At 38.7% G+C, this 14,198-nt stretch overlaps 1 protein-coding gene across 2 annotated transcripts in view; it reads left to right on the top strand.

Annotated features, from left to right (window-relative positions):
* The window catches only part of PALS2 (protein associated with LIN7 2, MAGUK p55 family member), a 59,048-nt gene extending 52,665 nt beyond the window's left edge, over nt 1-6,383 (top strand). For both annotated transcript variants that reach the window (XM_075745994.1, XM_075745993.1), the window contains exons 9-12: nt 670-831; nt 3,317-3,519; nt 3,926-4,054; nt 6,156-6,383. In XM_075745994.1, the coding sequence (XP_075602109.1) occupies nt 670-831; nt 3,317-3,519; nt 3,926-4,054; nt 6,156-6,332 (671 nt within the window). In that variant the 3' untranslated portion in view covers nt 6,333-6,383. The remainder of the gene's footprint in view (nt 1-669; nt 832-3,316; nt 3,520-3,925; nt 4,055-6,155) is intronic.
* The last annotated feature ends 7,815 nt before the right edge of the window (nt 6,384-14,198 follow it).

Below are 14,198 nucleotides of genomic sequence, written 5' to 3'. Positions count from 1 at the left end.
GTAGTTGTAATGGTTTAAAAGCAATAGTGACCAGTAAAGATATGGTTGTGCTGAGGACATCTTTTGGTAGGTAGAAGTCAGAGAAGAACTGTGTGTTAAAAGAGAAAAAGTGAAAGCTTTGTTGGCAGTGTGTTGAGGGATGCGATCTTTTCCCTCTACTTGGAGAGGTGTACTGGGCTCCTCCCCAGTGCAAGAGAGATATGGGCATCTGAAGATGATGGAAGGACTGAAGCACGTCACATTTGAGGAAAGGCTGAGAGAGTTGGGACTGGTCAGCCTGGAGAAGAGAAGGCTTGGAGGGATCTTATCAGTGTGTATAGACACCTGAAGGGAGGCTGCAAAGAGGATGGAGTCAGGCTCTTTTCAGAGGAGCCCAGTGACAGGACCAGACGCAACAAACAACAACAGAGGAGATTCCCTCTGAACATCAGGAAACACTTTTCTGTTGTGTAGCTGACTGAGCACTGGCACAGTTTGCCCAGAGAGGTTGTGGAGTCTCCCTCCTTAAAGACATCAACAGCCATCTGGATGCACTGCTGAGCAACCATCTCCAGGTGGCCCTGCCTGGGCATTGGGATTAGACCAGATGCCCTCCAGAGCTATCTTCCAGCCTCAACCGTAGTACTGACTATGTATTAACTATTTTTTTTTCTACATTTCTCAATGTAGAATTTGATCGTCATGAAATCCAGATCTATGAGGAAGTAGCCAAAATGCCTCCTTTTCAGAGGAAAACGCTTGTCTTAATTGGAGCCCAAGGAGTGGGGCGAAGAAGTTTGAAGAACAGGTTTATAGTACTAAATCCTACTAGGTTTGGAACTACAGTGCCATGTAAGTTGTGAGCATTCCTATTGTAATGTCATACTTTGAGTCTCTGATTATCTGGAAAATACCTGATGTTTATCCTGGCGATTCACGGTAGGAGTAATTTTGTCAGAGTATAAAAATTGTATAGAGTGGGAAAACAAAAGGTTCTTCATCTTCTCAGACAACTGAACTAACATATGATGACAGTGAAAATATTTGTAACTAGCAGTTAAATGTTACTGATCTTGCAGAAGAACAATTTTTGTATGTGCAGTATTTCAGTCTGCTAAGTTTCTTCGGTGTCAGTCACCATCAGTTACTGAGGGGATTCTAGAAGTCCCTAGTAGTCTTCTGTAATGAACAGCCCATGCAGTTTCTCAGGTCTGCTGTTCAGTTCTCCATCTGTAGCAGCATCCTAGGTGTTATAAATTGTTACTTTAGTATTAGAAATATAGGGAAAAGCAACAAACTTCCAATAAAACTGAAGTGTTTGTGATCTCCAAGATTTGTATGATAATCTGATGTTTTAATACATCTGGCCTCAAGCCCATGATCTTTCTTTTTTTTTCTCCTTATCAACTTCAGAAAAAAACCTCCTCTCTTACTGAAGTATTGTTTTCTTGCCTTCCTTCCAGATAGTTACTTTGCTCATTCACAAGATCTTTATTTAACTGCCTCCTCCTGTTTGACTGCTGACCAGCACTACATTATTATTCTCCTCCTGCCACCTGCTTTTCAGAATTTCAAAACCAAACTGTTCCCTTCTGTTTTCAGTGGGCAAGAAGTAGATCTGATAATAGGGGTGGAGGGACAGGTCTGAAAGATAGGTTGTACAGCAGGAGAGAACCAGTTTCTCTCATTTGCTGAATCTCTTAACAGCAAAACTGGCCAGCGCACTAAGAATTGCTATGTGTGACTGATAACAAAGTTGACTTCTCGGTATTACTTTTTAAAAGAAATCTTCCCTTGGGAATCTCATTATTTTATATTGGCAAATAGTAAGGAATTTTTAATTACTTCTAAAATTCTTCATTCCCTTCTTAAAAAAAAGCTCTCAAAATTACTGGTTTCTTTAAAATGCTATATAGATGCTTAAATATGATAAGTAATGCAAAACAGTGTTAAAATGCTTTTACTTGGAGCTCTTGAACACCCTTCAAAGGCATAAAAATTAACTTTTCCAACCTAGCAATCTGACAATCTAATGCACATGTAGTACATAGTTTATTGTACATAGAATCTCCTCTCCTCTTTATATTCAGATTTTAAGTAGGATAATCCATAATCTTAGTTGGCCTCAGTTTCTTTGATTAGAAGAAAATTCTCCTGGTTATTCATGAACAAGTATGTGTGGGGTTGTTTGGTTGTATTTTTTTTTTAAATGGCTGAGATGGATCCATTTTGCTATGGGAAGAAGCACGTCCCTGGTGTTTGAGTTCTAATTTAGCAACTGGTACTGTGTTTTTAATTCAGTGTGGCTAGCTGAACTGTTAAGTCATCTTCTGGCTGTAAAATGTTAAAGCTCATTCTCCAAAGTTTATTTGAAACCAATATGTTGTTGTGTTGTTTTTGGTTTTTTTTATTGTAATAAACATTATAGTTTGAATCTTTCTGTATAATCTTGGCTAAAACTAGATGTGATAGGAATTACTAGAAGGGGGAAAATGCTTTCCACTTGTATTACCAAGTTGTGCCAAGTGGTGATACAAGGATTACCAAAGGGTTATGTTTAATATATTCTAGAGTTCAAATCTAATTAAATGCAAGTGGTGGGCAGATAATATGGTGATAGGACAGCAAAATCAGTAATAATATTTTATTTTATTTTTTATATATTTTATTTTATTTTTCACTTTCTTGCTTAAATAATGTCTGCACTGCACAGTGTAGCCAATACCCAAGATAGCTGCTAACAAATTTATCTTGCTTTAAAGGGTAAGTTGTTCTGGAAAGCAGCATTAGCTGGCTTCTACTAAGATTCTGCTGCAGTGGCTGGGATTCTTCTGATATTTAAACTAACTTTCTTTATAGCTAGCTCAGGTAATTCTACCCTACAGGGCAAATACAGTGAGCAAAGTATGTGCTAAGGTTTGGGGGGGTGGAGGCAGACTCTGATATGTGCTCAGTTATTTTCAGAAGTACATATGGCATTTCAGAGTTAAATTTCCATTAGATTTCCAAGTCAGTTAAATAATTATTTTAAGTGAATAATTAAAAAGATTATATGAATGAGTATTGTGTATGGTGTGAAGGAGTAATACAAAGGAAATAAACAAATAGGTGGGTAAGCAACACATAGGAAAGAATAGAAATAGAAATAAAGGGAACAGGAGGGGCTGTGCTCAGTTTTGAAACTTATCCTAGAATAATTAATCTGTATGTGGAACAATTGTAATTGTATATTAATGTGTATTATACTCTCCCTAACTTAATAGGGAGTCCAGTCTCCTATTTGTATTCCAAATATAAAAAGAAAACATTTAATTTCTATTCTAAATTTTTTGTTTAGTTACTTCACGAAAGCCAAGGGATGATGAAAAGGATGGGCAAGCCTACAGATTTGTGTCACGAGCTGAAATGGAGATCGATATTAAAGCTGGCAGATATTTAGAGCATGGAGAATATGAAGGAAATCTTTATGGCACCAAAATTGATTCCATCCTTGAAGTTGTTCAGACAGGAAGGACCTGCATTTTGGATGTGAATCCACAGGTATGTCATTTATAATGATATACTACAAGTGTAGGGGTATAATGGTGAAGAGGTATGCCTTTAAATTTGAGGGCTTCTTATCTGGTTTAAAGATTACAGTATCAACTGGATTCTTGCCTTTGTGGCACTTAGTTTTCTTCCTTCTTTCTAACTCATTCTAACTAACTTAGATTCTGCATGGAAGAGGAGTCTTGCAGAGTAGTAAATAATCTTCTTGGCCAAGGTAAGAATGATGTTGAGCATTTCAAAAAGCAGTGTAGGAGTTTCTAAAATAGAAGTAAGAATCTTCGCTTAGGTGTTTCTGCCCATTGTAACAGACTAGTTTTGCAGTGCCCCTTAAGTAATGGGCATATATAGTGAGTCATTCTCAAACTTAGTTGTTTTTTTTCTTTTTCTTTGCTTCTAGGCCCTGAAAATATTGAGGACTTCAGAATTCATGCCCTATGTGGTGTTTATTGCTGCTCCAGAGTTGGAGACTCTGCGCGCTATGCACAAGGCTGTGGTAGATGCCGGAATTACAACCAAACTTCTCACTGTAAGCAGATTATTTCATATTTAGTTTGCTTCGAAGGGGATGTTCTTAGATCTATTTTTTTTAACCTTTCATTTTAGATGGAATTTGCTCTGAAATTAATGTCTCTAAGAAAAGATAGGCAAGACTTTTGCTGATTACTTAGTAGAAGTTAATCAAATACTATGTATAAAGCAGATCGCTGCTTTCTCAAAAATAGACCTCTTACAGAGAAGTGTTGATTACAAAAATTACTTGTAATGTGTTCTTTGGGAAGTGTCACCTTTGATTATTTGCAGCAAATGGTAGATATTTGATGGTGGAATTCTTTTATGTAAATGTCTTTCCTTCACTTCCTCCATCTCTCCCACAAAGTTTTATTCAGGTTTGCCTTATAGTATAGGCATGCTTTAAAAATGGGATCTGTAATCTTTAGGAAAAGATATTGCAGCCTGCATTAAAAAAAAAACAAACAACCGACAACAGAATGCAACCAGGCCTTGTTTCCACTGCTGCAGCAGCACGTGCTTCAGCATGCTGCGAATGGCTGGGAGCTGCCAGAATGAGAAGTGTTGAAAAGCTGCTCTTCCCCTTAAGTTCCTTGGATTTGTCATATAAAGCAAAGTGGTGCATTTTATTCATTAGATCTTCTCTCCTTTTCTGAGATGCAGTATGTAGCAGAGGGAAATGAGACATGCTTCATCCAGTGCAGCAAATTATAAATATTCTGTATGGGCATGAACTTTCCCAGCTGCAGGACCAAAGCGAAAGAAGCCAGACTGAGCAGCTAAGAAAACTCTCCTCTGTGTTCAGCACTACAGCTTCCCCATCTGAGAAGACCCATGGGATGCTGACAACTCACACCGATAGTGCTGCAGCTTAGATAGTACCAGTAGCTGTATAACGCTGATGGGGCATTCGAAGCAATAAAATGGGGGATGGGTTAATTTCCAGTAAATGAATATGAGATTTTTAGTCTTTTTTCTTTTTTTTCTTTTTTTTTTCTTTTCAAACCTGTCAGATCTCATTCTCTTAACCACATGAGAGACTGTCCAGTCCTAGTCATGGATTCTGGTTATTAAAGGTTCTAGTATCTCTGTGGGTGCTCTGCCTTTCCTCCTTCCTGCCCCAAATGAACCTGATTTTTGTGATGCATATACAAGAAGGCAAAGTTAAAACTGTTCAGACAAGTATAAAAATATTTTCCTGCACTTCCTAATATTTGATTCCCTAAGGGACATCCTTGCCTTTGTTTTACTTATGAATAAAAAAAGTGGATAGTGACATTTAAAATATAAGTTTATATATCTTTACAGATTCTAAATCATATCTGTGTACATGTATATCAAGAGTATGATTTACCATTCCATATTCTTGTACTTCCTGAACAAATGAAAAAAAAAAAGTCATTTAAAGTATTATGTTCTGCTTGCTAGTGGGACTACCTACATTATTTCTAGCATTGTAGGGCATTGCAAGAATTCTGGCTCTTGTGGTGCTACATTTGCTTCTCTCCTTCATTTACTGTGAAGGAAAGGCTATTCACAAACTTTTTAATTTTGGCTTTTGTATTTACAACTGTATCAGGACTTGAAAATAGTACAATAAATATTGTCAAGGGGACAAATTTCTTAACTGCTTACAAAAAAATTGCTTTTGTGCAAAAGTGGAGAGGAATTTTCTAAGAATGTAGGACTAATGAAACATAAAAAAATGCTCAGTGGCAGCACTTCATGAAGGCTTCATAATGTAGGAATATAAATTTCCTGCATATTTTGCAGCTCGTGTCAGAACTAAAATAATGTAGCTGTAGTTTACAAACGAGGAGCTGATGTCAGGTGAGCAAAGCTGAAATGTAGCCTCTAAAAGCAGTAAAGTATTCTAGAGCTTTATTGTACCAGAAATGTGTCTTTCATTGTCTTTCATTTCATGCTAACTTAAATTCTTTGATTTTTCAGGCTTTCTGTGGAAATAATAAAGGGCACAAATATATCTACATAACCGATTGACTCAGTCATTCCTAAAGCATTAATTTTATTCTGATTGGATGGTCAGTTGCACGTACAAATTTATAAGGATTTGCCAAGTCTTGTGTTCTTAGTAATCTTTAAACTCTCTTCACTAGGACACCGATTTGAAAAAAACAGTGGATGAGAGTGCACGGATCCAGAGAGCGTACAACCACTATTTTGATCTGACCATTGTAAATGACAACCTAGACAAAGCCTTCGAGAAGCTACAGACTGCTATCGAGAGACTGAGGCTGGAACCACAGTGGGTCCCAATTAGCTGGGTATATTGAGGTTTCTCAAGAGGGGCTTAAGTAACAAATAAAATCAACTGCAGCAACTACACTAATGTGACATTGTGTAGATACCGACAATAACCTACAGCACCTGTGCATTTTTACTCTGTGTATATTCAAAAGTACACTATTCTGAATTTTTATAAAAATGTTGAAGGGAAAGTGTACTTAAATATGTAATTTATTTTAATTTTTCTAACTTTTTACAGATAACCTTTCTATTCATATCACATGAAGGAAATGCGTTTAAGCATTTTTATATGTTTTGATTTAGTACCTTTGCCTTTTTCATCTAAGAAACTTTCATTCACTTCAACATTTACATCTTGGTCTTACATTTTCACTGTGATTAAAAAAAGGATACTTGAAATCATTTTTGTAAAACTTGTTAATGTCAGTGTTTAACTGGTCAAAAGTCTATAGCTCTTACTACGAAAGAACACTAATTTCTTTGGGTTTTTTTTTCTTCCTTAAAAAGAAATAATTTCACGGGAGCAGAATTTTAAATATTAAAAGCAGCAACCAATACACAGCTCCATTGCTCCAGCTTCTTTCGGCTTAATGTTGGTGCATTCTTGATGTTTCACAAATTCTTAATGTCTCTTGATTTAGACAACTGTTGTCTAGGTTCCCTTATATGTGTCTCTTGAAATAATGCAAAGCAATACCTTGCAAGCTGCTGCTTAGGCTGTTTTGGGAGCCAGCCTGTCAGCCCATTATGGTTGAAGCACTGATGTTAGCAAGGTAATTCAGTGCAATTTGAATAGCGGTGAGGTAGCCTGAGAGAGAACCTGAGAACGTGGAGCCTTGTAGTGACGCTTAGTGTTTAGGACGATTTATTCACACTTGTGCAAATGCATTGCTTTGAAAAAACAAAACGAAACGGCATTTTCTTTTCTTAGGACATTGTTTGATATTTGTATAGTGATCTGTGTCTTAATTTCCTGTGAGATCTAGCTGGGTTCTATATTATCTTTTTGAATATTTGTGTGTAACTAACTGCTGTATTTTTATGAGTGTGATGTAATAGAATTTCTGTACTTATTGTTATGTTGGTTTTAATTGCATTTTTCATTAGCTAGCTTGTGAATTGGAAGCTTACTGCTAAAAAGCAATGATGTTAATAACTTTTTGTTTTACAGCATATTTCCTTTTGTTTAGTGACAGTACTCCACTTAGTAGGCTCATTGATATAACTCATATTAGGTTCAAGTTCATCGATCAAAACTTATGCTGATGTACATTTCTGTTTAACAAGAACAAAACGAAAATATAGCTTGTCGCTAAGACTAGCTCTTTTTGTGACCATATTTTATATTACAATGTCAGCTGTTGTATATAGTAACATTCATCATCACTTACCAGGTTAGGTGTCTCAACTAAGTCATCTATTTGCTTAATTTCTCTTCCATCCGGTGACAGGCACTGGGCTTCTGAATTCTTTTTCAACACCAAAGTGTGACATGGAATGCTGTCAAAAGGCAACTTCCTCAGAAGTATTTCTGAAGGAAAAAAGGCTTAGGCACTGTAAAACAGTGTAGCTTCCTGGGGCTCTTAAAGACTTTCATGTGCACAAGGAAAAAAAAAATGGAGTTGATGCAGTATAGGAAAAGTGTAAATCTCAAAAAAACCTCAAAACACTCGTATGCTATAGATGATTTTTACAAAGCCTATAAAGTTGGTTGTTGTGGGGGGAAAGGGGCAGGGAGGGCTTGAGATCCCAGTGTATGTGGAAAATGTTTAAGTTGAAACTGAGTATAGCACAGGTAATCTTTGTGGCTTTTAATACTGAGATTTCAGTCTTTTAAAGGGAATCTGAAATTCTCTAAGGAAAATTTGTACTGCTGCTTTGTTTTATTGTTATACTTTTCAGCATGCATTTTCTCTGGTTTTGTTTTAAGTTTGGCAGAGCTTTTAAGTGTGGCACCAGCATGACACTTATTTTCCTTTCCCAGGAGACATGTTCTGTGATCCTGTCCCTCAGAGGCTGCTTTGAGAAATGAATCGAGTGTTGTATGTAGCAGCAATGATAGCAGAACCATTGCTTGACTATTTTAATGATTTGCTATTGGCACTATACGCTGAACATGACTAAACTGTGTTTGTGTGCTGTGTAATAGGAGAGCTACCTATGCTGTAAATGTGCTATCTGGACAGCTATGATGCCTTTTCATTATGAGTTAGAAAATACTCTATTTGTGATGCCAAAAGTGGGCTGAGCTCACTCTTCCCTAATGAATGGAATGAGAAGATTCTTCAGTTTCTATACCATAGTACTTTATATTGCACATATCACTTATTTTCATCTTTTTTTTTCAATAAATTTCCTTAACCAAATGAAACATGGGCACCAAGTTTTAGTCAGGAAAACCTCTCTGCTGCTCCTATTTCCATCCCAGAGAGAATACTGTCAAAAGAGCCTCCCTAGTTAGCAATCTCCAACTAACCGTGTGTTTGCTAAAGCCTAAAGCTTTAGCTTTCACTGCAGGTTCACAGAGCATTTTAACATCAAGCAGTTCACACAGTGGAGCCTTGTGACTGACCATTTGGTGGTGTGAGTGTTGATGCTAGTCAGAAGTACAATTCTGAAGCAGGAAGAGAAGATGGCTCGCTTAGGTTGCACATGGGTTTTAATGGGATTTCCACATGCAGATTGTAAGGAAAAAGAACCCAAACCCCACACTCCTTGCATCTGTTTAAATTAATCTTGACAATTGAGAGTTCAGATTGGCAGGTATATAGTGTTGGAGGGGGGGAAAGAGGGGCTGGTTTGTTTTTGTGGTGGTGGGCTTTGTTTTGTTTTTTAGTAAAATCTGATTTTCATCAGATATTCTGCTTAGCTTATCACTACCTGGTAGGATGACTAAGTGAGAATGACAGCTCCTTTTTTTCAAAAGAGCATTCTCAGAGGTTCCTAGAATGGTGGTGCTGTTCTGGTCATATACACGGGAGTGACAGTCTCTAGCTGTTAGGGCAGGCTAGCTCAGATGTTAGACCTGTACATCAGGCAATTAGGGGAGAAAGATGCTATGGAAGGCTAGTTTTGAGCAAGTGAAAATATTTCATGTAACGGCTGTTTGAAGTATTGGGGGGGGGGGGGGGTAAAAGAAACATGGTTTCATGTATCTCATTCTGTTAAACGTTCATTTTCCAGCTACTAACAGGAAAACTTTTTACGTTGACTGTTAATGATAACAATAGGTGTGTCTGAGCGAGGTGAAGATGCTGCTAAATGTTTAAGATGTGGTATGTATCACAAGATAAATATTTAAGTAGTTTAGAAAAGTAAATTATCAAATAGTTGTCTGTGTATATGTGTGTATGTGGATGGTAAAACAAAAATTGCTCATGTCTGATATCACATTACTAAGCTACCATGACTTAATCCAGAAATGTACCTGCATGTGAGACTTTAGAACTGGTACACTTCTCTACCTGGTTTATTGTGTTTACTAATGTATATTTTTCTAAATATACAGATATTTCAATCTAAAAATTCTATATTTATCTGTAATTTCTATCTGTTTTGGACAGTGCATGAGGTGCTGTAAAATTCTGTACATATAGAGACTTACAGAAGAAACACTGTAGTTGCCCTGTGAATGAAAAGTTTTATGTAAAAGTACAGCCAGTATGCCAACACCCCTAAGTTGTTTCCTTAAATGCACCAAAAATTCCCATAACTGTGCACCAGTCTCAACTTCAATGTAAATACTTTGGTGCGTGTGTACCCAGTGAGTACTTTGCTGTGTCTAAATGTTCCACTAGCAGGTCCACTTTAGGTTCTACATCATGTGACAAAATGCAGTCAGTTAAAGTTTAGTGGGATAATTATAATGGGATGTGTCATCTTGCATAGATTTATAAAGGTCTTTCGAAGTGTTCTGCACATAAAAAATTAAGGTAAAATTGGAGCAGAATCACAGACCGCCATAGGCAAGGGAAACCGCATTTATAACCAATGCAGTACCCTTAACTTGCACCGTGTTCGCAGATCAGCGCAGCTCTGTGTGCTTAGCCGTACAAAGCTTTGTGGAGCAGGAGGGCAGAGCAGTTCATTGCTTTTGAATGTGCATTTTATATAACCTGTCATGTCTTGGATAGGCCCAGAATGTGACACTTCTTTTTTCCCAATCCTCTGTACAATTCTAACTCATTGCATCTTCTAAAATCAAACCTACATGACTTGCTGTGCGAATTGCCTGCAGCTCAGTGTTCAGGAAGTCAACTGGGTTTGGTTTTGTTTTGAACAGGGTGATTCAGATAAGAAATAGGAAACTTTTTTCTCTTTTAAACACACAAGATTCCTGGCTAGGCACCCTTGGGGCCAAGCTTTCTTCTCTGCTATGCTTACGTAAGGACCGGGGGAGAGTGATGAAGTAGAGCACCACTCCAGAAGTCAGGGGATGGCGGTTATTACCTGTCTTGGCACGAGCTGTTCCTGTGAACACGACACATTCAGACTTCCTTTACCATACAGCCTTTATCTATCGTGGTTCATCGTCCAGACTGAGCTTTGAGGCAGATGCTGTTTCTCAGTACAGCTGTAGTGCCTACTGCAGTAGATTGATTCCCCGTCACTCATTGTGCCTGTAGGTGCAGCTTTAAGACAAACTGCAGGTGGAGGTCTGTAGCATCTGTTGTGCAAACGTATACGGACTGTTTGCTTCATATATCCTCACTCAGATTCTGAAGAGTTAAAGTTCCTTGGTGTTATTGCCAAACTTCCTGATACTGCTTTTGCAAAAGTGGTGAGAAACGAGTTTATTGGTGTTGAGGTAGTGGTTATTCGGTACAAAGACTTGTAATCTGTGGGCTCTCTTGCCTTAAACATCCCTCCGGAAATAACTTCCTGGGCCATTAAAAGCATTTCGGTGGCTAAAGGTACTTGCTTTTGCTTTCTCTGGTGAACTGTCATTACTGAAGGTGGTGAAGTCAAGTCCTGGCCCAGCTTTTTTTTTTTCTTCCGTAGGTTTCTGTTTTGGCCTACCCTTCTTGGGTTTCATGTATTTTTAACAAGCTCACAGATGGGAATTGTCTGGGATTCTCAACTGGTGTAACACTGCTTTCAGTCCCAAAACAGATACTTTTAAAAAAAAAAAGTGAAAGCACTTGTCAAGGACAAATTTTCAGAGGCAGCTTTGGTTTCCAAACATATTAAAAGTGCATTCGTGCTTGTGCACACACACATAAAAATATATAAATGAAACCTAGGGCTAAGTACCACAAGTAATTCAGACAGTATCTGCTGATTTAGCTGAATTCTCCACAGTGGGATACTATTCCAAACTGTCACACGTTCAGCAGCTGAATTCTCCTTCGCTTGCTGGTACTGCAGCTGGAATTTACCTCTACAGGCTTAAAAATAAACTCCAGCTTGGTGAAGGCTGCTAAGCGGTTTCACTTCCAAACAGAATTTTTTTTAAAGCAGGGTCTCAGCAATATTTGTATTTTATAGAATAAGTTACATTTAAAGTAAATGTGAATTTTGTTCTCAAAATTTTTAATCCTTTCTCGTGATAGCTGGATATGGAGTTCCTTTTGCTGCCAAGGCAGTGGTTGGGTGTGGAATACTTCCCGACCGACCTGCAAGGCTAAAATAGTGAAAGGCATCCTGGAAACGCTTTCTCCCATTTATCCTTTTCATGTCATTAGCTCCTGGCTAATGCTTGCCCACACACGTTTGGCTGTCCTCACGCCTGACCCAAGTATTACTCTGTAAGTAGCCAACATTTACCTAGAATACCCTAAAAACCTCTTCCAAAACCGTAACTAACTTCTCTGTGATTTGCCCTCTTGCATGATACGTACCAAAGAGCACAGGGTATGGCACCGTTTAGGGCAGGGGGACAGCACAATTGTTGTTTGCAAAATGTTTTTGGACTGATTTTTGTTGGTTTAGTTCTTGTATGCAACAACCCTCTAGTGGAGGGTGTCCCTGCCTGCAGCAGGGGGGTTGGAACTAGATGATGTTTGAGGTCCCTTCCAACCCAAACCATTCTGTGATTCTACAATATATGGAGGTAACTGTTGACGTGTATTTTTCCCCCTTTGAAAAATGCATGTTGAGCATTCCTTCCCCTCCCCCACGCCCTTATCATATATTGCCTGGGTGTAACATCGGCATACTGCGGTGTAAGAAGGGCCACTGCTTCCTTAGGTTTTAAAATACAATAAAATTTGCCGCTCTCCCACTCCGAAATCCCTGTAAACTTTTAACTTGGTGAAGTGTTTGGCTGTAAATGTGAATTAGAAGTCTGTCGCTGTGCACTTCCTTACCTTGCTGCTTCTTACAACTGTTTTTGCCTACTGGAAGCTCTTGTGGTTTGTTTTCTTCTACAGCATATGAAATTAAACTGGATTTCACATTTGTAAAACTTAAAAACTGCTCTCCTGTTAAAAAAAACAAAACTCTTTCTTTAGCTGAAAACATCCTACCAAAAAACCCTAACTCTTAGCTAAACTTTCTAATGTAAACCTGAAGATGATTTAGTACGTAATTGTTGTTTGAATACAATACTGTAGAGCAGGCCTAGGAGATGGGACTTGTTAGCATTCTGACTTCATACTGATCAAGTCAGCTAGTACATAGGACATTTTTAAATTGTGACTTGTTTTCTAAAACCCCTCGTCTTTTTCACAGCTAATATTTTCACAATAAACACAGCCAAACATAAAAGTGTTAATGTACAAATTGTGAAATTCTGTTAATTCCCAACAAAATATTTTTGTATATAATAAAGATTTAATATTGAAAAAATGTAATTAGCTTTTTTTGGGTTGGTGGGGTTTTTTTGGCCATGCTCTGAGTTTTAGCCAGATATAAAGAAGCTTTCAAGGAGCAATCTGCACACATCTGCCTTTTATCTTTACCTAATCCTTTATAGCTGAAAATGGGCTCCACATGAACACACGTGAAGTACTTCCTGCCAGTACCCCAGTGTATTAGTGGGCTAGTACCAAGTACTACCCTGACCACCTCATCTGCGCAGGTCGGGCTTTGCTCACTGCGCACTGCTTTGGTTTGGTCAGGGTAGCAGGCCTCACACAGGGCTGGAATCGCACCTTCAGCCTTATTTACTGCGCAGAGCTCAGAAAAGAAACACCTCAGTCTGGCTTGTTTAGCTTGATGTTCTTGAATGTGCTGAATCCCTTTTTGGTGTATAGACCTCTTGGGGCCTCTTCAACCATCCTGTAAATGTCATTCCTGAGTTTGGGTCCTTATTTTCTGAGTGCTGCAGCATGGAGGGAGTCATTCTGGGGCCACACAGTAATTAGCCAGCATACAGAAGCCCAGGGGAGTCTGGACCACAGCTTGTATTAGGTGAACACTGGTTCCTGGCAGCAGGGCTGAGCCTGCTGGCCTCATCTTCCCAGGTCCTGAATTGTGCTGGGGTGGTTTCTTCCCCCTTCCTCCTGGGGAATGTGGAAGTATAGCACAGGGAAGCACCATTTTCGGGCGGGAAGTCAGGGTGTGAAATCAAACCTTTTATGAGACAAGCTCCAGTCTTCTCTGAAGGACCCTTCAGCCCTTCCACCACCTCCCTTTTCTAAGGAAGACCCCATCTAACTTTGAAAAAGCTTTTTCTGTATGAGGCCAGCCTGTCACAGGAAATTGCTGGTTGATCCAAGACACAGTGGATGCACATCCAGCTCTTCTGAAGCAGATTCTGAATTAATGAGGATGAGCGCAGCTGAGGCTGGGTCCCTGAAGCAGCTGTCCTCACTTACTTAGCCTGGGGAAGGGCAGGACACAAGCTACTTGGACAGATCGCTTCTGCTGTTCCCTTGGATCTTCAATTCCCCAGCCTGAGCTATTTTTAATAGTAATGTGCATAAGGATCCTGCACAGAAGGAACTGGG

The sequence above is a fragment of the Balearica regulorum genome, chromosome 2, assembly GCF_011004875.1.
Source record: "Balearica regulorum gibbericeps isolate bBalReg1 chromosome 2, bBalReg1.pri, whole genome shotgun sequence".
Lineage (NCBI taxonomy): Eukaryota > Metazoa > Chordata > Aves > Gruiformes > Gruidae > Balearica > Balearica regulorum.
This window is presented reverse-complemented; position numbering and strand designations above follow the sequence as displayed.